We start from the raw sequence: 23,331 nt of genomic DNA, 5'->3' as shown, positions 1-23,331 counted from the left end.
ATATACAGGAAATGTATGAAACCACAGTTAACTTACTGACCACACATTCACCACCTTCTGTTCAGTAAATAAACCACAACAATACTGTGGCTCAATAGTGAACAATGACTAGTCTCATAACAGCCAAATAGTGACAGTATAATAATGTGAATGAGAGTTCATAGAATCCCTACAGTGTAGGAGGAAGCCATCCGGCCCATTGAGTCTGAATCTACAGCAATCCCACCCAGGCCCAATCCCCATATATTTGCACTGACACTAACAGACAATTTAGCATGGCCAATTCACCTAACCCAAACATCTTTGGACTGTGGTAGGAAACTGGAGCACCCGGAGGAAACCCACACAGATACAGGGAGAATCCACACAGACAGTTACTCGGGCACTGTGAGGCAGCAGTGCTAACCACTGTGCCCCAAGTTGTGACCATAGCCATTACAAACTATTAGCCAGTGAAATTCCAAAGTTGTGTCAGGATACTCCAATACAAATATTTCATCCAATTCACTATCAAAGTCCTGTTTTCCACATTGAACCAGGGCTATCAGCCAGTTTATAATGTGATTTAACCATCTAAACTTCAGAAGTAGAGTCAAACCAAGAACAAGTTCAAGAAAACAAAACTGAGAAAGTGAATCTAGCAGAGACTTCCAGGGATCATTTACTTCTCTTCTGTGCTCAAACCACCATCTCTGGCTGGATCAAGGATCAGTCCATTTCTTTTCTGAAAACCAGAAGTCAGTCAACAATAGCTGTCAGTGACTGAACTGCTGCAAAATATTCAAAGGCTCATCACCTAAACAAATACATGTTATCCTGTCAGCTGTTCCATACTGCAGCTTCCAAGTATCACCCAAGACTGGGTTGCTCATCATAATGTGGAGATGCCGGCGTTGGACTGGGGTAAACACAGCAAGTCGTCTAACAACACCAGGTTAACGTCCAACAGGTTTATTTGGTAGCAAAAGCCACGAGCTTTCGGACCAGGCTGTCCCTTCATCAGGTGGGTGGGAGTTCTGATTACAAACAAGGCACAAAGACACAAACTCAATTTACACGAATAATGATTGGAATGTGAGCCTTTACAGCTAATCAAGTCTTAAAAGTACAAACAATGTGAGTGGAGGGAGCATTAAGCACAGGTTAAAGAGATGTGTATTGTCTCCAGACAGGACAGCTAATGAGATTTTGCACATCCAGGCAGGTTGTGGGGGTTACAGATAGTGTGACATGAACCCAATATCCCGGTTGAGGCCGTCCTCGTGTGCGGAACCTGGCTTTCAGTCTCTGCTCAGCGACTCTGCGCTGCAGAGTCTCAGAGACTCAGAGCTGCAGAGTCGCTGAGCAGAGACTGAAAGCCAGGTTCCGCACACGAGGACGGCCTCAACCGGGATATTGGGTTCCTGTCACACTATCTGTAACCCCCACAACCTGCCTGGATGTGCAAAATCTCATTAGCTGTCCTGTCTGGAGACAATACACATCTCTTTAACCTGTGCTTAATGCTCCCTCCACTCACATTGTTTGTACTTTTAAGACTTGATTAGCTGTAAAGGCTCACATTCCAATCATTATTCGTGTAAATTGAGTTTGTGTCTTTGTGCCCTGTTTGTAATCAGAACTCCCACCCACCTGACAAAGGGACAGCCTGCTCCGAAAGCTCGTAGCTTTTGCTACCAAATAAATCTGTTGGACTTTAACCTGGTGTTGTTAGACTTCTTACCTTGCTCATCATATGCATCTTAAATCTGCACAGCTTGCATTATTTGCTTGAAGCAAATCTGTTCAGTAAAAATGGTTGCGATTTAAAAAAAACAAATAATAAATGTGTTCCAACAAGTTTCTGACTTTATCTTTTCTTCAAGGGAAGGTACGAGCGTAGTGGTATTGTCACTGGAATAGTAATCCAGAGATCCAGGGTAATGCTCTGGGGACATGGGTTTGAATGCCACCATGGCAGATGGTGAAAATTGAATTCAATAGAAAAAAATCTGGAATTAAAAGTCTAATCATAGAATCATTCAAAGCACGAGGCAGCCATTCGGCTCATCAAGCCTTCATTGACAGCACTCACACCCAAGCCCTATTCCCCCCCTGAAACCCCATGAATTCACCTTGCTCATCGCCCTGACACTAAGGGTCAATTTAGCATGGCCAATCCACCTAACCCGCACATCTTTGGAGTGTGGGAGGAAACCGGAGCAAAACCACGCAGACACGGGTAGAACGTGCAAACTCCACACAGACATTCACCCAAGGCCAGATTTGAGCCCGGGTCCCTGGCACTGTGAGGCAGCAGTGCTAACAACTGTGCCACCATTGCTGATGTCGTAAAAGCCCATCTGATTCACTAATTTCCTTTAGGGAAGAAAATTTATTGTCCTTACCTGGTTTGACCTACATGTGACTCCAGACCCACAGCAATGTGATTGACTCTTAAATGCCTTCAGGGATGGGCAATAAATGCTGGCCCAGCTAGCAACGCTCACATTCCATGAACAAATTTTTAAAAAAAGGTCATATTCTTTTCAAACAAAAACACAAGTAACATTTGGTGCCACAATCTGCGAGATCTACTGGATCTTTCAGTCAAGTATGACATCAAGTGGGAGCCTATCAAGGCTGGATCTGGTTTCTGGCAGTCTAGGTTCATTTATGTTGAAGGATGGATTTCAGAATACCAACAAAACACTCAGCTCAGGATGAAACAGATCACATAATCATAGCAAGTGGCACGGTGGTACATTGGTTAGCACTGCTGCTTCACAGCTTCAGGGACCTGGGTTTGATTCCCGGCTTGGATCAGTGTGTGTGGATTTTGCACGGTCTCCCCATTTCTGCACGGGTTTCCTCCAAGTGCTCCGGTTTCCCTCCACACTCCAAAGATGTGCAGATTAGGTTGACTGGCCACGCAAAATTACCCTTTAGTGTCCGGGATGTGTAGGTTAGAGGGATTAGCGGGGTAAATCATAGAATAGAATCCCTACAGTACAGAAAGAGGCCATTCGGCCCATCGAGTCTGCACCGACCACAATCCCACCCAGGCCCTACCCCCATATCCCTATATATTTTACCCGCTAATCCCTCTAATCTACGCATCCCAAGACACTAAGGGGCAATTTTTAGCATGGCCAATCAACCTAACCCGCACATCTTTGGACTGTGGGAGGAAACCGGAGCACCCGGAGGAAACCCACGCAGACACGAGGAGAATGTGCAAACTCCACACAGACAGTGACCCAAGCCGGGAATCGAACCCAGGTCCCTGGAGCTGTGAAGCAGCAGTGCTAACCACTGTGCTACCATGCCGCCCCGTAATGTGTGGGGATAGGACCGGGGGTGGGATTGTTGTCGTTGCAGACTCAGTGGGCCAAATGACTTCCTTCTGCACTGTCGGGTTGCTGTGATTTTTATGATAAGTCAACACCAAAGATACAAGTTTATTCAGATAATCACTGAACATATTAACATCCCCAGCAGCTCTCAATAGGGAGTATAAAGAAAGCCATGAACATACGAAAAAAAGCTTCAATACTAACAACATAGAACCCCTACAGTTTGATTTGATTTATTATTGTCACATGTATTAATATACAGTGAAAAGTATTGTTTCTTGCACTATACAGACAAAACATACCGTTCATAGGGAAGGAAATGAGAGAGTGCAGATTGTAGTGTTACAGTCATAGCTAGGGAAAGATCAACTTAAATGCAAGGCAAGTCCATTCAAAAGTCTGACAGCAACAGGGGAGAAGCTGTTCTTGAGTCAGTTGGTACGTGACCTCAGACTTTTGTATCTTTTTCCCAAAGGAAGAAGATGGAAGAGAGAATGTCCGGGGTGCGTGGGGTCCTTAATTATGCTGGCTGCTTTGTCGAGGCAGCGGGAAGTGTAGACAGAGTCAATGAGTGGGAGGCTGGTTTGCGTGATGGTTTGGGCTACATTCACGACCTTTTGTAGTTCCTTGTGGGCAGAGCAGGAGCCATACCAAGCTGTGATACAACCAGAAAGAATGCTTTCTATGGTGCATCTGTAAAAGTTGGTGAAAGTCGTATCTGACTTGCCAAATTTCCTCAATCTTCTGAGGAAGTAGAAAAGTTGGTGGGCTTTCTTAACTATAGTGTCGGCATGGGGGAAGCAGGACAGGTTGTTGGTGATCTGGACACCTAAAAACTTGAAGCGCTCGACCCTTTCTACTTCGTTCCCGTGATGTAGACAGGAGCATGTTCTCCTTTAAGCTTCCTGAAGTCGATGACAATCTCCTTTGTTTTGTTGACATTAAGGGAGAGATTAATGTTGCCACACCAGTTCACCAGATTCTCTATCTCATTCGTGTACTCTGTCTCATCATTGCTCGAGATCCGACCCACTACAGTGGTGTCGTCAGCAAACTTGAAAATCGAGTTGGAGGGAATTTGGCTACACAGTCATAGGTGTACAAGGAGTATAGGAGGAGTGCAGAAGCAGTCCATTTGGCCCATCAAGTCTGCACCAACTCTCCAATGCAGCATCCCACCCAGACCCTATCCCCGTAACCCCACTTATTTATCCCACTAATCCCTCTAACATACACATCTTGAGACACGAAGGGGCAATTTAGCGTGGTCAATCCACCTAACCTGCACATCTTTAGATTGTGGGAGGGAACCCACGCAGACACACGGAGAATGTGCAGATTCTGCACAATCGCCCAAGGCCAGGATCGAACCCAGATACCTGGCACTGTGAGGCCAATGTGCCACCCCCATAAATGGTACTATTTTATAGGAGGCCAGAACGATAGTATTCAATGGACTGCATGGTCTGCTTCTACGCTGAAAAATTATTTCATTCTAGAATTACAAAGTATATGGTTACAATATCAGTGTGATATCAGGGTCCTGGCAATTAGCTTTTTTGTTGACAAGCAGATCCAAGGTTCAGGCTCTTAATGAAATAGGTCAGGTATATTTTCCATCAGACAAAACAAAACTGATTTCAGCATAGCTTCCTCAGCTAACTAGTTCTCCCTAATATAGTCCTGCAAAGAAAAACTCAAGGTTATCTAAAAAAAAGTTTCTAATCATCAGTACCCAAGATAAGACGTGCTTTCCTTCATTATGCTCAGGTTGAGCTCATGTGGGAGGTGGAAGGTGTCTGAACACCAACATACGATACAATGGACAAAGAATAAATAGGATGCAACAATTTCTTATGGTAACCCTTTTTTTTAAAACCATGGCCTGTAACTTTTAACATTTAAGGCTCTTCTACAACCTACAACACAGCAAAAAATTAATTACCTTTGTTAATGCAGTTGTTGATCCTGCTGTTTTTGAAGCCTTGGTAACTGTAGTTACTGAAGGGCAGTTATCCGATTTAATTTTCTCAACAGTCTGCATTTTACCCTGTACTTTGGATGGTGCAGGAGCCGACCTGCTTGCCTTCTTCATTCTGTGTTCACAGCTTACGATACATTTACAATTAAATCTGAAAAATACATTAACCTGTGTGTTAAAATAAATAAAAAGTAACATTTCAAAGATGAAGTTTGATGACAAAATGCAAATTTCAGAATCTATATGCAGTAAATCTACTATACATAAGTCTACAAGATATGGGCGGCACGGTAGCACAGTGGTTAGCACTGCTGCTTCACAGCTCCAGGGACCTGGGTTCGATTCCCGGCTTGGGTCAATGTCTGTGTGGAGTTTGCATATTCTCCTCGTGTCTGCGTGGGTTTTCTCCGGGTGCTCCGGTTTCCTCCCACAGTCCAAAGATGTGCGGGTTAGGTTGATTGGCCATGCTAAAATTGCCCCTTAGTGTATTGGGATGTGTAGGTTCGAGGGATTAGCGGGTAAATATGTAGGGATATGGGGGTAGGGCCTGAGTGGGATTGTGGTCGATGCAGACTCGATGGGCCAAATGGCCTCTTTCTGCACTGTAGGGTTTCTATGATTTCTATGATTATGAGAGGCATGGACAGAGTGGATAGTCAGAAGCTTTTTCCCAGGGTGGAAGAGTCAATTACTAGGGGACACAGGTTTCAGGTGCGAGGGGCAAGGTTTAAAGGAGATGTACGAGGCAGATTTTTTGCACAGAGAGTAGTGGGTGCCTGGAACTCGCTGCCGGGGGAGGTAGTGGAAGCGGATATGGTAGCGACTTTTAAGGGGCGTCTTGACAAATACATGAATAGGATGGGAATAGAGGGATATGGTTCCCGGAAGGGTAGGGGGTTTTAGTTCAGTCGGGTAGCATGGTCAGTGCAGGCTTGAAAGGCTGAAGGGCCTGTTCTTGTGCTGTAATTTTCTTTGTTCTTTATGTGCGGGTTAGGTGGATTGGCCATACCAAATTGTCCCTTAGTGTCAGGGGGATTAGCAGGGTAAATACATACGGTTACGGGGATAGGGCCTGGGTGGGATTGTGGTTGGTGCAGGCTCGATGGGCCAAATGGTCTCTTTCTGCACTGTCGGATTCTATGATTAGTAGTCATTTTAATCTTTGAAATGTTAGCTATGAAATGAGTGTCATCAGGCTTATTGGCTAGATGGCATCACAACCAAACACAATGCCCACTAATGCCTCTACTTTCTCAGAAGACTAAGGAAATTTGGTATGTCCACTATGACTCTCATCAACTTTTACAGATGCAACATAGAAAGCATTCTTTCTGGGTTGTATCACAGCTTGGTATGGCTCCTGCTCTATCCAAGACCGCAAGAAGCTACAAAGAGTTGTGAACGAAGCCCAATCCATCACTCAAACCAGTCTCCCATCCATTAACTCTGTCTACACTTCCCGCTGCCGCAGAAAAGCAGCCAGCATAATCACAGACCCCACGTACCCCAGACATTCTCTCTTCCACCTTCTTCCGTCGGGAAAAAGATACAAAAGTCTGAGGACACATACCAACCAACTCAAGAACAGCTTCTTCCCTGTTGTCATCAGACTTTTGAATGGACCTGCCTCGCATTAAGTTGATCTTTCTCTACACCCTAGCTATGACTGTAACACTACATTCTGCACTCTCTCCTTCCCTTCTCTATGTACAGTATGCTGTGTCTGTATAGTGCACAAGAAACAATAATTTTCACTGTAGGCCAATACATGTGACAATAATAAATCAAATCAATGCTGCTGTTGATGAATAAAGTACTCCCTAACCTGTTGCGACTGCACCATCTTTTTCTCGGAGACATAGAGAACAAAGTTCTTGCTACAAAAGTGTTTTTTACAGGCATGTGCAAGTTGAATTTTACAAATCTCTTGCCACACCACTCAGCATGTGCTTTTAGTTGGAAATAGTGCATCATTTTAGGGAAAGAGAGATATAATAAAATAGAGTAATTTGGAAATGACGAGATACAGCAGATAACCAGTAAATGTTCTTGGATATCATGGGATTTCACACCAAGATACTATAGCTGTTGATCATGTTGTCTGCCTAAACTAAAACCGTATGCACTTATGGAGTCCGTACCCTTCCATTCCCATCCTATTCATGCATTCGTCTAGTTGCCCCTTAAATTAACGTACCTGCTCCCTGGGTAGCACGTTCCAGACATTCCCCACCCTCTATGTAAAAAACTTGCCTCGCACATCTCCCCAAAGTTTTCCCCATGCAGCTTAAACCTATGTCCCCTAGTACTTGACTTTTCTACCCGAGGAAAGAGCACCTGACTATCCACTCTGTCCATGCCACTCAATCTTGTAAACCTCTGTCAGGTCACCCCTTAACCTCCGTTGTTCCAGTGAGAACAAACCGAACTTCTCCTCATAGCTAATACCCCCGACCTGGCAACATCCTGGTAAACTTCTTCTGTACCCTTTCCAAAGCATCCACATTCTTCTGGCAGTGTGGCGACCAGAATTGAGCACTATATTCCAAATGAGGCCTAACTAAGGTTATGTACAGCTGCAGCACGATCTGCCAATTTTTATACTCAATGCCCCGACCGATGAAGGCAAGCATGCCGTATGCATTCTTGACTACCTTATCCACATGTGGGAGATGGAAGCTCTTGGAGATGGGAGCTCTTGGAGATGATGTACAAGCTGGTTAAGAAGGACTAAAATCTGGAAAGCTGTTTGAATACCTGTGATGCTAAAGAGCTGGGCTTTTTCCCAGAAGGGCCCAGATCATTAATGGGGTGTTATTGGCTGTTCAGTTGAAAAGGAACTGTGGAAAGCTGTATCATTAGGACTGCCATGACCCAATTTTGGGTGGGTGGGGGCAGTGATATGGGTGCTTGGGTTGCGCAAGATGCATTTTTGTTGCATCAACTATTTAAAGTGAAATCTAACCTTTTATTTGAAGTATCATTTGCCTGTTAATTCATGTTTAATTAGCATTAGTTCCGATTCCTCTTAAAGTTACAAAATGTGAAATCTTGTTGGCGTTTTTCCGTTGGGAGCCAATTAGTAAATCTGGCTGTTTTGATTTACAGTTGCCCCCACAGAGATCAGAACAGTATCCTTATTGATGGACAATTTTACAACTTAACTTTGCAAAGCACATGACAGCCACTGATGTACTTTAAATGGAGTCCCTCTTGTAATGCAAGAAACAGGGCAGTCAATTTTGCACGCTCTCCCTGTGTCTGCATGGGTTTCCTCCCAGGGTGTAAACGTCCACAAGTTAGGTGGATTAGCCATGGTAAAGTGCAGGGTGATGTGGAGATGCCGGCGTTTCACTGGGGTGAACACAGTAAGAAGTCTCACAACACCAGGTTAAAGTCCAACAGGTTTATTTGGTAGCAAATACCATAAGCTTTCGGAGCACTGCTCCTTCGTCAGATGGAGTGGAAATGTGCTCTCAAACAGTGCAAACAGACAAAATCAAGTTGAGGAATACTGATTAGAATGCGAATCCTACAACCAGCCAGGTCTTAAAGGTGCAGACAATATGGGTGGAGGGAACATTAAACACAGGTTAAAGAGATGTGTATTGTCTCCAGACAGAACAGCTAGTGAGATTCTGCAAGTCCAGGAGGCAAGCTGTGGGGGTTACTGATAATGTGACATAAATCCAACATCCCGGTTTAGGCCGAACTCATGTGTGCGGAACTTGGCTATCAGTTTCTGCTCAGCGACTCTGCGCTGTTGTGTGTCGTGAAGGCCGCCTTGGAGAACGCTTACCTGAAGATCCAAGGTTGATCCTTCGTCGTCCAGTACTTCCCCGGAGCGGAGAAGCTACGGCATCTCCTCCGGAGCCTTCAACATGTCATTGATGAAGACGAACATCTCACCAAGGCCATCCCCACACCCCCACTTCTTGCCTTCAAACAACCACGCAACCTCAAACAGACCATTGTCCACAGCAAACCACCCAGCCTTCAGGAGAACAGTGACCATGACACCACACAACCCTGCCACAGCAACCTCTGCAAGACGTGCCGGATCATCGACACGGATGCCATCATCTCACGTGAGAACACCATCCACCAAGTACATGGTACCTACTCTTGCAACTCAGCCAACATTGTCTACCTGATACGCTGCAGGAAAGGATGCCCCGAGGCATGGTACATTGGGGAAACCATGCAGACGCTACGACAACGGATGAATGAACACCGCTCGACAATCACCAGGCAAGACTGTTCTCTTCCTGTGGGGGAGCACTTCAGCAGTCACGGGCATTCAGCCTTGGATCTTCAGGTAAGCGTTCTCCAAGGCGGCCTTCACGACACACGACAGCGCAGAGTCGCTGAGCAGAAACTGATAGCCAAGTTCCGCACACATGAGGACGGCCTAAACCGGGATGTTGGATTTATGTCACATTACCAGTAACCCCCACAGCTTGCCTCCTGGACTTGCAGAATCTCACTAGCTGTTCTGTCTGGAGACAATACACATCTCTTTAACCTGTGTTTAATGTTCCCTCCACCCACATTGTCTGTACCTTTAAGACCTGGCTGGCTGTAGGATTCGCATTCTAATCAGTATTCTGCAACTTGATTTTGTGTCTGTTTGCACTGTTTGAGAGCACATTTCCACTCCATCTGACGAAGGAGCAGTGCTCCGAAAGCTTATGGTATTTGCTACCAAATAAACCTGTTGGACTTTAACCTGGTGTTGTGAGACTTCTTACAAAGTGCAGGGTTACAGGGATAGGGCAGTGGGGAGAGCCTCGGTGGGATGCTCTTTTGGGGAATCAGTGTGGACTCATTAGGCTGAATGGCCTCTTTCTGCACTGTAGAGATTTTGTGATTCTATGGATTAACTTGCACATACCAATGACCCACAAACAACAACAAGACAGTCCCTGGTAACTGGAAGCTAGTTTATGAAATCTGTCTTCAAATTAAGGAAGATATGTAGAACAGTGCTGTTACAAAGAGGCACTTAGAGAAGAACTAGAAACCAACAAAAGGCCAAACCTATATTGTCTACATCACATTCAGAATTGTTGATCCAAGCTTGTTTCATCACACAATGGACTAGTCCTAACTAATGTCAAGCATCAATTTATAAAGTGCCATTGCACCAATCATTCCCCATGTTAGTCAGTTTATCAACTGCAGGGTTAGCTACTACTAGAAAATCTGACACTCAGCAGCTTTGAGACTTGGCTTGAGCCTTGTAATATCCAGTGTCTTCTGCCAAACAGTATGTGCTCATGCAGAATATTTCTTTTTTTTTTCATTTTTGCAATGCTGCTAACTTTACAACTTTACTCCCTCTATAACAGGGACTCAAGATCTCAATCCAATTGAAAGAATTCAGTTTGTGCATTCATGTCATCAGGATAGTCGTGCAGTGAATTCAACAAAGCAGTGAGCCAAGTTTGGTGCAAACCTCATTTCACAAAGTTGGGTGATGGAAGTAAATATTTCAGGTAGCACCCAGGATGGACCCTTTTCAGATCTTCCAATTAGTAGATGATGTTAAACCAAAGATAGAAAGGTCAATCAGTATAATCCATCCGTGGGACAGAAAGATTGACCAATGAAATGCTACTGTGAAGTCTTGATCAAAAAGATGGGAACATGTTGTAGACATGACCTCATGTTGGAGTTTTGAATAAAAAGTTTACATAGTACGTCATACATGCTCCACGTAGTCATCACAATCATAGCGAAAACCAAAACAAACCTTTCTTTTATGGACAGGCAAAATAATTGGACAATTGAAACTTATAGGTGACAATAGAACCTGGTTTTATACCTACTGGAGAGGGGGGATCACTGTGAAGCTTGTATAGTACTCTGCCTTCCCCACCATGTGAATGATCTACAGATCGACTGTTACCTGACACATCTGCTTCCATTGAGATATTAAGGGGTTAATATCTCATGCAACTACGAGCTTTTGCAAAAACCTGCTAAACCAGCAGTTTGGGGTATGAAAGGCATAAATAACTTTGTCCTGCTGTGAGCTGATTTCAAAATGACAAGCTTGAGACATCTGTGATTCACAAACTTACCCATTAATAGTTCTCTTTCTTCCAACATAACCATATTACAACCTGAGCGATGGTTAACCTGACTAGAACAAAGGGTGTCTTGTGATTAGTTATATTGTATCAGACCGCATGTGACCATGAGGATTGTAAAACTACATAAAGGGGGACTGTCCCATTATTGGGCGTCTTTGCTACGTGACTCCCAGCACTGAGTGGAGGTTATGTAGCAAAGGCTTGCCAGCTTGCATATGTAAGAAGAATAAAGAACTTTCGAATCGGACAGCGGTTGGTGTTTTGCCTTTGTATCAAGGACGGAAGAGTCTCACGAAAACGACCATAACAATTGGCGCTGCAGAGCAGGGTTCCAACATGTACAGACGTCCTCCGAGGTGGACTGAATAAGCGATCGCCTGGGTGTCGGTGACGTGAGACGGACGGGCCCACAAGGTAAGATTAACCTTGGTCCCTCTCACTGAACTAATACTCAGTCGACCCCTCATCCCCCGAGGCCCTGTATTGACGGAACCCAGAGACGACTTACGTCCTTGAACACTGGCTAGTCCTACACCGGGTGGTTAGAGTCCCCAGGTTTATTCAGTAAGATAACGGAGGTTCAAGTCCCCCACACGTACCTGGAGGTTAAAGGCCCCAGGGCTTTGGTATATCAAAACTGGGAGGTTTGAGTCCCCTGGTTGACCGGGGTTCGAGTCCCTAGGTCGGTAGAATTTGAGGTTCGAGTCCTCTGAGACATAGTAAAGGGTGGGAATTAGGTGAAGTTGGAGACGTGACTACTTGCGCCAATCGAAAGGAAGTGCCTGTCTCAAACGCGCAACCTTAGACCGGTTGTTAAGAGGGGAAATCCCCCACGCGAAGGTCAGGACCCTGAAGTGGGCATAGGGACAACAGGACACTGAAGATCGTGAAGCACAAGTGATCAAAGTCTTCTAACAATGGGTCAAACTTTGGATAAGTCAGGGGATGGGACCCCTTTATATAAAATGTGTCGTGAAAACCCAAAGGACGAGGAGCGACTCAGACGCTTGTCAGGGTGTTTAAACAAAAAGTTGGGAAAGGAGAATTGGCCATGAGGGGGAACTTGGGATTTGGATAAGTGTATTAAAGCAGAGGATGCTATTTGGAAACGCAATGCGGGAAGTAAATGGAGGGTTTTAATGTCATCTTGGAGGAAGAGAGCCAATGAATTAACTGAGAAATGAAAGCTGGCTAGCTGGGAGGATAATGCACGTAGGAGAGGGATCAGTGGATGGGATAATGAAGGGAAGCCCAAACCTTGGGAAATGCTGAAGTGGGAATGTGAAAAGCATGAGAAGGACAAAAGAGATAGAGCAGAACAAGAGAGGTTGGAAAGGGAGAGACGAGACCGAGAAAAAGGATTAGAGCGGCAGGCCGAACAAAGGAAAGATAAAAAACCGGAGATACCTCCTGACATATCTGGCATGCCATTGTTGTTGCAAAGTACTGACACCGATGAACAACAGGAGGAGGAGGATTGGAAAAGGCAACCTAGCGCTCCGACCGCTCCCTAAATTCAACCCCAACCTGTCCGGGTCCAACCAACTCCACCTCCCCCTTATACTCCAGAGTCCGAAATTCCCGTTCAACCTCCTGTTTTGCCGACCCTGACAACATCTGATGTCCCTGTCCAACAAGCTACCTCAGGGCCTGGCACCAGCTCTCATGAGGACTCAACGCAGGGACCGTTCACTGACCCGATAGCCTGTAGAACCCGATCCTGTACTACCCGAACGAAAGATCGGACTGAGGAAAAGCCGCACCCCTTTAAGACCCATCGGTGCCGACGAGATAATTACTCTCGTGATTCGGAAGACAGTGAGGATTATGATAGTCCCGATTCTCAGGGAAAGGAGGGTGACGACTGGGACGATGAAGAAGAAGATTATTAGGAGTCCCCTCGCCATAGGAGGGAGACTAGGGAGAGAGGTCCCCGTAGACCACCAAAGGGACGTAACTGACAGTTCCCCAATCGCACTGTCCCCAACCCAGCAGCAGAGCAGAACGCTCCGGCTGCCCAATAGATTATGCAAGTTTACACTCCATGGAAACCTCAGGAGATGTGCTTGATTACAAGCCCAGGGGATTTCATAGAGTACATTGTGGGAACCATTCAGATGTACCAGGCAACCCCCCAAGACCTCTTTAGCCTCTGTTGCTTGGCCCTCATAGAACATTACAGCGCAGAACAGGCCCTTCGGCCCACGATGTTGCACCGACCAGTTAAAAAAAAAAACTGTGACCCTCCAACCTAAACCAATTTCTTTTCGTCCATGAACCTATCTACGGATCTCTTAAACGCCCCCAAACTAGGCGCATTTACAACTGATGCTGGCAGGGCATTCCAATCCCTCACCACCCTCTGGGTAAAGAACCTACCCCTGACATCGGTTCTATAACTACCCCCCCTCAATTTAAAGCCATGCCCCCTCGTGCTGGATTTCTCCATCAGAGGAAAAAGGCTATCACTATCCACCCTATCTAAACCTCTAATCATCTTATATGTTTCAATAAGATCCCCTCTTAGCCGCCGCCTTTCCAGCGAAAACAATCCCAAATCCCTCAGCCTCTCCTCATAGGATCTCCCCTCCATACCAGGCAACATCCTGGTAAACCTCCTCTGCACCCTCTCCAAATCCTTCCTGTAATGTGGGGACCAGAACTGCACACAGTACTCCAAGTGCGGCCGCACCAGAGTTGTGTACAGTTGCAACATAACGCTACGACTCCTAAATTCAATCCCCCTACCAATAAACGCCAAGACACCATATGCCTTCTTAACAACCTTATCTACTTGATTCCCAACTTTCAGGGATCTATGCACACATACACCTAGATCCCTCTGCTCCTCCACACTATTCAAAGTCCTCCCGTTAGCCCTATACTCAACACATCTGTTATTCCTACCAAAGTGAATTACCTCACACTTCTCCGCATTAAACTCCATCCGCCACCTCTCGGCCCAACTTTGCAACCTGTCTAAGTCTTCCTGCAAACTACGACACCCTTCCTCACTGTCTACCACACCACCGACTTTGGTGTCATCAGCAAATTTGCTAATCCACCCAACTATACCCTCATCCAGATCATTAATAAATATTACAAACAGCAGTGGCCCCAAAACAGATCCCTGAGGTACACCACTTGTAACCGCACTCCATGATGAATATTTACTATCAACCACCACCCTCTGTTTCCTATCCGCTAGCCAATTCCTGATCCAATTTCCTAGATCACCCCCAATCCCATACATCTGCATTTTCTGCAGAAGCCTACCATGGTGAACCTTATCAAACGCCTTACTAAAATCCATATATACCACGTCCACTGCCTTGCCCCCATCCACCTCCTTGGTCACTTTCTCAAAAAACTCAATAAGGTTAGTAAGGCACGACCTACCTGCCACAAAACCATGCTGACTATCACCTATCAATTCATTACTCTCCAAATAACTATAAATCCTATCCCTTATAATTTTTTCCAACATCTTGCCGACAACAGAAGTGAGACTCACCGGTCTATAATTCCCGGGGAAGTCTCTGTTCCCCTTCTTAAACAATGGGACAACATTCGCTAACCTCCAATCTTCTGGTACTATACCAGAGGCCAACGACGACCTGAAGATCGCCCAGTGAATGCGCCAGATGGAAGACCCACCTGGAACACCAGGATTGGGCAGCCTTTTCAGGGGCTATTAATCAGCCACAGCAACAGATTACAGCCATAACCCCCTCTTGACGTTCTCCTTCTGCTCCACTATTAATCCTGCCACATTCCTGACCGCTCCTCCAGACGAACTCCTGGAGCCCCACATTATTGTTTACTTAGAAATCATTTTCTAACCTCCCCTCGTCCGGATCTTACAGACTCCCCCCTCCCTTTCCCTGACCTTACCATGTTTGTTGATGGCAGTTCCTCCCTCTCGCCCTCGGGGACACCCCTTTCTGGCTATGCGATTGTGGACACTACTTCAACACTGGAATCGGCTGCATTTGACCCTTCGGTCTCCGCGCAAAAGGCTGAACTCTTTGCCCTTACCCGCGCCTGTATCCTGGCCGCCGGAAAATCTGCAAACATCTACACCGATTCCCGTTACGCTTTCGACGTCTCTCATGATTTTGGCCAACTGCGGGCCCAAAGGGGGTTCCTCACATCATCCAGAAGCCCCATCCAAAATTCCCCTCATGTCCGCAACCTTCTCCAAGCCATCCTCCTCCCTAAACAACTGGCTGTGATTAAATGTACTGCCCATGCTGCCGATGATTCGATAGTTACTGCAGGCAACTCCAGAGCTGACCATGCCGCCAAAAAGGCTGCAACAAGCCAAACTAACATAGTGCCCTCCATAAATAAGCAGGCGATAAATCGCTCGCCTTCTTTGCACACACCGGGCATGCCAGATATAGTCACTCTTCAGTGCTTACAGGGGGACGCCCCTGCTTCTGAACACGATCTTTGGAAGACGCATGGTTGTTCGCATTCTGCGTCAAAAGGCGTCTGGCTCACTCCAGCTGGCCAAGTTTGTATTCCGGATGCATTACTGCCTTTATTGATTGATTGTTTACACTCTGACACCCACCTGGGAAAGGAGGGAATGAGTGGAATATTGCTTCGTACCTAGTGGCACCCCCGACTAGCCGAGGCGGCTCAGTCTCGCATAGCACCATGCTTAACCTGCCAACAAAATAACATTGGCCGAGGCATAATGTGCTTGCCAGGGAAAACACCCATGCCGGGTGGCCCATTTGATTGTGTTCAGTTGGATTTTATCAAATTACCACGTGTGCAGTGTTATAAGTATTGTCTTGTAATTGTGACATATTACACATTCAGCAGCAGTTCCACTGTGCCTACCATCCTCAGGCAGCAGGGATAGTGGAAAGAGCCAATGGGGCTCTTAAAGCTAAGTTAGCCAAGCGAACATCTGAAACCGGTCTAAATTGGTTAAAGGTCTTACCCTTAGCCCTCTACCACATGCGAATAACACCCCACTCTACCACTGGACTATCGGCTTCGGAGATAATCTATGGTAAACCAAGCTGGACGCCCTGGGATGCAAATACAAGCCCGCCCACCCAGATAGATTTACACGTTATGGGAGACAAAATGCAGAAGTACTTCCGACAGCTAACCTCGTCTTTAGAGTTTCTTCATTCACAGGTACAGTGCGCCTTTGGATCAACTCCACGGACACTGGATCAAGATTCTGACCCACAGAACTACTTCGAGGGGGATCTGCACACTGAGGTAATATGGGCTGAGGTTAGAAATAGGAAAGGAGCGGTCACGTTGTTAGGAGTTTACTATAGGCCCCCAAATAGTAATAGAGATGTGGAGGAAGAAATTGCTAAGCAGATTATGGATATGTGTAGGGGTCACAGGGTAGTTGTCATGGGGGACTTTAACTTTCCAAATATTGATTGGAACCTTTGTAGGTCAAATAGTTCAGATGGGGCAGTTTTTGTGCAGTGTGTGCAGGAGGGTTTCCTGACACAATATGTGGATAGGCCGACAAGAGGTGAGGCCACATTGGATTTGGTACTGGGAAATGAACCGGGCCAAGTGTTAGATTTGGTTGTGGGAGAGCACTTTGGAGATAGTGACCACAATTCGGTGTCTTTTGTTATTGCAATGGAGAGGGATAGGGCCGTACGGCAGGGCAAGGTTTACAATTGGGGGAGAGGTAATTATGATGCGATTAGGCAAGAATTAGGGGGCATAAGTTGGGAACAGAAACTGTCAGGGAAAGGCACTAATGAAAAGTGGAACTTTTTCAACGAACAAATACTGGGTGTCCTTGATAGGTATGTCCCTGTCAGGCAGGGAGGAAATGGCCGAGTGAGGGAACCATGGTTCACGAAAGAGGTGGAATGTCTTGTGAAAAGGAAGAGGGAAGCTTATGTAGGGATGAGGAAACAAGGTTCAGTTGGCTCGATTGAGGGTTACAAGTTAGCAAGGAATGAGCTGAAAAAGGGGCTTAGGAGAGCTAGGAGGGGACATGAGAAGTCCTTGGCGGGTCGGATCAAGGAAAACCCCAAGGCTTTTTACTCTTATCTGAGGAATAAAAGAATGACCAGGGTGAGGTTAGGGCCGGTCAAGGACAGTAGTGGGAACTTGTGTATGGAGTCAGTAGAGATAGGCGAGGTGATGAATGAATACTTTTCTTCAGTGTTCACCAAGGAGAGGGGCCATGCTTTTGAGGAAGAGAAGGTGTTACAGGCTAATAGGCTGGAGGAAATAGATGTTCGGAGGGAGGATGTCCTGGCAGTTTTGAATAAACTGAAGGTCGATAAGTCCCCTGGGCCTGATGAAATGTATCCTAGGATTCTTTGGGGGGCAAGGGATGAGATGGCAGAGCCTTTGGCTTTGATCTTTGGGTCCTCACTGTCCACGGGGATGGTGCCAGAGGACTGGAGAATGGCGAATGTTGTTCCTCTGTTTAAGAAAGGGAATAGAAATGACCCTGGTAATTATAGACCGGTTAGTCTTACTTCGGTGGTTGGTAAATTGATGGAAAAGGTCCTTAGGGGTGGGATTTACGACCATTTAGAAAGATGTGGATTAATCTGGGATAGTCAGCACGGATTCGTGAAGGGCAAGTCGTGCCTCACAAATTTGATTGAATTTTTTGAGGAGGTAACTAAGTGTGTTGATGAAGGTAGGGCAGTTGATGTCACATACATGGATTTTAGTAAGGCGTTTGATAAGGTCCCCCATGGTCGGCTTATGATGAAAGTGAGGAGGTGTGGGATAGAGGGAAAGTTGGCCGATTGGATAGGTAACTGGCTGTCTGATCGAAGACAGAGGGTGGTGGTCGATGGAAAATTTTCGGACTGGAGGCAGGTTGCTAGCAGAGTGCCGCAGGGATCAGTGCTTGGTCCTCTGCTCTTTGTGATTTTTATTAATGACTTAGAGGAGGGGGCTGAAGGGTGGATCAGTAAATTTGCTGATGACACCAAGATTGGTGGAGTAGTAGATGAGGTGGAGGGCTGTTGTAGGCTGCAAAGAGACATAGATAGGATGCAAAGCTGGGCTGAAAAATGGCAAATGGAGTTTAACCCTGATAAATGTGAGGTGATTCATTTTGGTCGGACTAATTTAAATGTGGATTACAGGGTCAAAGGTAGGGTTCTGAAGACTGTGGAGGAACAGAGAGATCTTGGGGTTCATATCCACAGATCTCTAAAGGTTGCCACTCAAGTGGATAGAGCTGTGAAGAAGGCCTACAGTGTGTTAGCTTTTATTAACAGGGGGTTGGAGTTTAAGAGCTGTGGGGTTATGCTGCAACTGTACAGGACCTTGGTGAGACCACATTTGGAATATTGTGTGCAGTTCTGGTCACCTCACTATAAGAAGGATGTGGAAGCGCTGGAAAGAGTGCAGAGAAGATTTACCAGGATGCTGCCTGGTTTGGAGGGTAGGTCTTATGAGGAAAGGTTGAAGGAGCTAGGGCTGTTCTCTCTGGAGCGGAGGAGGCTGAGGGGAGACTTAATAGAGGTTTATAAAATGATGAAGGGGATAGATAGAGTGAACGTTCAAAGACTATTTCCTCTGGTGGATGGAGCTATTACAAGGGGGCATAACTATAGGGTTCGTGGTGGGAGATACAGGAAGGATATCAGAGGTAGGTTCTTTACGCAGAGAGTGGTTGGGGTGTGGAATGGACTGCCTGCAGTGATAGTGGAGTCAGACACTTTAGGAACATTTAAGCGGTTATTGGATAGGCACATGGAGCACACCAGGATGATAGGGAGTGGGATAGCTTGATCTTGGTTTCAGATAAAGCTCGGCACAACATCGTGGGCCGAAGGGCCTGTTCTGTGCTGTACTGTTCTATGTTCTATGTATGTTCTATGTAATAAAGAAGTGGGAACAACCCAAACTTGGGCCACGGTGGAAAGGACCGTTCCAAGTTCTCCTCCAGACTCCAACTGCAATCAAGGTTCAAGGACAACCTCGCTGGATACATCTGAGTGACTGTAAACGGTGGACACCAACATCTACTAATAAATCATGAGGTTCATCTTCACCGTCTTCAGCCTTTCAGCCATTTTCCTGGCACAAGGACAACTGGAACAGTGGAAAAGACACCTGAAAGATGGACTTACCAATGGACACTTACACTTTAACACCTTTTTGTACATGTCTTATGAGTATACTGTAAAGTTTAATGTAAGCAGGTGTTGGGTCTGCTCACACATACCACCACAGGCCAAAGAGGGGATCCCCCTGTTCCCTATTCCTCTCAAAACCAAGGAAATGATAGAGTGGATTTTGCATCAAAACGGGACTAAAAACGGAATGAGGGCTGTGTTCAATCCTACAGGCGCCACAAAAGTTAACGGACAGGATGTCCCTCTATGGCACCCTTCGGATAAAAATTTCACTCAGCTTGCAGAGAGGTGTAACATAACTAATTATTTTAAGAACCATTACCAACCCAACTATAATAGATCAGATTCCCCACCCCACTTTGTTGTAAAAAATCAACAAAGAGGATCTAACTGCCTGATAAGAACGGAACCATACCCATTGGCCGTAGCTACTGCGTTCAGCAGTTTAATGCTACCAGTCCCAGTGGGGAAGGAAAGAATGTTTCTTGTCCCACTAGACAAGTTGGTATGTTCATACAGAACACCACCTTACCGAAAGAATGTGAAAGTTGGGAAGGGAAAAATATTACATGCCCCAATAACAACAATTTCCCAGTCAATCCCGGCCTATTAAACGACACGGTAGCATACAATGGCACCTATTTTGTCTGTGGAGATCACGCCAATCCTTGGCTTCCCTGGGACTGGTCCGGATCTTGCTACCTAGCGTATGTGGTCCCCTATGTCCGACATTATGACTCTCTGATCTCCACCCCAAGATACACCTGTTAAGATCTAAATGGGCCATCACCGAAGCTCAATGGTTTCGGATGATAGCCTTTCCTGCCTATGGGACAGCAAAGGCGGCTCGAGAGCTGATCAATATGGCATCAGCTCTTGAGAAAATAGCTAATGATACTGCGGATGGATTAAAACATGTGAGCACCGCTATCTCCGAAGTTTCAGCTGAAGTCGTAGCTATACGGACAGTGGCACTCCAAAATCGAATAGCTTTAGATTACTTGTTGGCGGCTACCGGAGGCACCTGCGCCCTAATAGGCTCTGAGTATTGTACATACATTCCAGGCTGCTCCAACAATATCACTGATTTAGCTGAGCATATTAAAAAGACGGCTGACAAAATTAGAACCTAGGGGCAGAACTTTAAGGACTACAATCCCCCTGGCTGGTGGCCCTTTGGTAACCTCTTTGGGGACTGGGGAGGAATGATAATGCATTTGGGAATCATTATTCTGGTGGTTTGCTTATATACTGTTCTTGCTACAATGTGTTTGTCGATGCCTGGCCTATAACAGAGCCCAAACTCCTCTCTAAGGGTTTAAGTTATCATGAAATGATAAAAGGAGGGAATGAGATGTTAGGGGGTTATTATCTCATGCAACTACGAGCTTTTGCAAAAACCTGCTAAACCAGCAGTTTGGGGTATGAAAGGCATAAATAACTTTGTCCTGCTGTGAGTTGATTTCAAAATGACAAGCTTAAGACATCTGTGATTAACAAACTTACCCATTAATAGTTCTCTTACGATCTTAGCTATGGTTAACCTGACTAGAACAAAGGGTGCCTTGTGATTAGCTATTTGTATCAGACTGCATGTGACCATGAGGATTGTAAAACTACATAAAAGGGGACTGTCCCATTATTGGGCGCCTTTGCTACCTGACTCCCAGCACTGAGTGGAGGTTACGTAGCAAAGGCTTGCCAGCTTGCATACGTAAGAAGAATAAAGAACTTTCAAATCGGACAGCGGTTGGTGTTTTGCTTTTGTATCAAGGATGGAAGAGTCTCACGAAAACAAACATAACACCATCACCCATCACCTTGTGGATGGTGGTAAAAGTGATCTGAGTGTAAAGGATGAATGAACCAGAAGGAAGCCCAATAGTTATAAAATATAAATTTGAAAATATACTAGTGACTGCTGAGCTCTTCGAATGGCCTGTCAAGTTCCACAACCATGTGTTATCCAAATTTAACATTTTTTTCTCAAAACATTTCAGAAAACAGAATGAGATGTGGGCAGAACTTTTCCTCTGTGCTTGTTACATTGTAGAGCTAGATCAACATCCTTCTTCCAACCACCTCATCGTGTGTCATTTGCAGTGTGACCACTGTAACCAGGTGACAACTCTGAGCTCTGATCTGAGTAATAGCAACACCACTATCATGTGGATCAGGACATAAATGTCTTGAATTTTAAAAGTATGTTATAAAAAAATCAAACGTTTTTTTCCCCTCAAAAATACCGAACATAGATAAATTCTGAGCTTATAAACCTCAGAAGTGGCTTATTTAATCTCAGTCAGAGCTCTTAACAAAAACTATATTACTGTCACGTTTGGGAACAATAAGGCCTGATTTCAGCAACCAATGTCCTCTGCCTCAAGAGCTCTGGAAGAATGTTTGACTCAAGATTGAGTAAGATTTTTCTTCAGATGTCCAGGGCACTGCCCAAGACTGACACTTGGTCCCTTGTATAAGCTAATGAGAGGCCTAATTTCTGATTTAGGACCTCTCAGGGGAACTGGGATGCTGAGAGGGCAGGACCACTCTCACCAATGTGGTCAATTTGAAAGACAGAGATCTCCCTCAAGTTGAAGGTCTTTACAAGTCTTTCTTTTTTCATCCTTTCTTGGGACTGGGTGTTGCTGTCAAGGTCAGAATTTTTTGTCCATCTCTAATTGTCCTGGAGGGCAGATAAGAACCAACCACATTGCTGTGCATCTGGAGTCACATGTAGGCCAAACGAGGTAAGGATGGAAGATTTAATTCCCTAAAGGTCATTCATTAATCCGATAGGTTTTTACGACAATAGTTTCATGGTCACAAACAGTGAGACTAGCTTTCAATTCCAGATTTGATCAATTGTATTTAAATTCCACCAGCTTCTATGGTGGGATTTGAACTCGTGTCCCCATAGTATTAGCCTGGGTCTCTAGAGTACAAGTCCAGTAACATTACTGCTACATGCAATCTACCTTGAAAGGCTCAGTAATATCCTCAGTAATATTACCTGGTTCCACATTGACCTCCACTGGAGTGGACATAGGACATTACTGGGGGGATTCTCCTTCTTCTGACTCTCTTCCCTGTTTGCCCCCCCATGCCCAGGCCTCAGAGTGGCACTCTGCTGCTGGAAGCCAGGGTTCTTCTGGCTGTGTATGGGAACAATCCCAAAGTCCCTCTTCCTCCTCAGGCCTCTAATCTGCTCTGTGCCACAGAGTCAAGTGTCCCAAATCCCCAAACTGATCCCTTCTCTCTGACTCAGACACAAACTTTGGGATTACCAGCTATATCACTCCACAATTCATACAAATACATCAGCATTTGGCACAAATAACTGTTGATAATCACAGACAACGAAATTGTTCATAATAGTTTCAGATTTCAAGCAGCAATGTACTTCGGTAGGCGCGACTTCTGGCTTCTTCTCCAGTCAGCTCTCCAGAGTCTAGGCAGTTGTGCAAAAGCAACTGGCCAGATGTACCCGCACAGTCATGAACTGAGAAAGGCAATTAAAATTCCCAAGTTTTCAGAGCCTCCTTGCGTGATTGCAAAAGAGGCTGAATTTGACCGAGACCACTACCTAGCAATATTTGCCACAGAATTACAAAAAAGGCATTTTTTTTAGGACAAAAACAAAGGGCAGACTCAGAAAGTTGAGGCATTCAAGAGGGGTGATTATTTGAATAGAAACAATGTGGAGGTGGATGGGGAAAAGGCAGGAAAATGGCACTAACTGATGTTCGTTTGGAGAGTAGTGCAACACGATGGGCCAAATGGCCTTCTTCTGCACTGTAATA

At 45.5% G+C, this 23,331-nt stretch overlaps 1 protein-coding gene across 6 annotated transcripts in view; it reads right to left on the bottom strand.

The window, feature by feature from the left end:
• specc1la (sperm antigen with calponin homology and coiled-coil domains 1-like a) overlaps window positions 1-23,331 on the bottom strand; it is a 364,982-nt gene that overhangs the window by 276,417 nt on the left and 65,234 nt on the right. For all 6 annotated transcript variants that reach the window (XM_078226760.1, XM_078226763.1, XM_078226764.1 and 3 more), the window contains exon 2: window positions 5,281-5,467. In XM_078226760.1, coding sequence (XP_078082886.1) covers window positions 5,281-5,430 — 150 coding nt within the window. In that variant the 5' untranslated portion in view covers window positions 5,431-5,467. The remainder of the gene's footprint in view (window positions 1-5,280; window positions 5,468-23,331) is intronic.

The sequence above is a fragment of the Mustelus asterias genome, chromosome 13 (genome assembly GCF_964213995.1).
Source record: "Mustelus asterias chromosome 13, sMusAst1.hap1.1, whole genome shotgun sequence".
Taxonomy (NCBI): Eukaryota; Metazoa; Chordata; class Chondrichthyes; order Carcharhiniformes; family Triakidae; genus Mustelus; species Mustelus asterias.
This window is presented reverse-complemented; position numbering and strand designations above follow the sequence as displayed.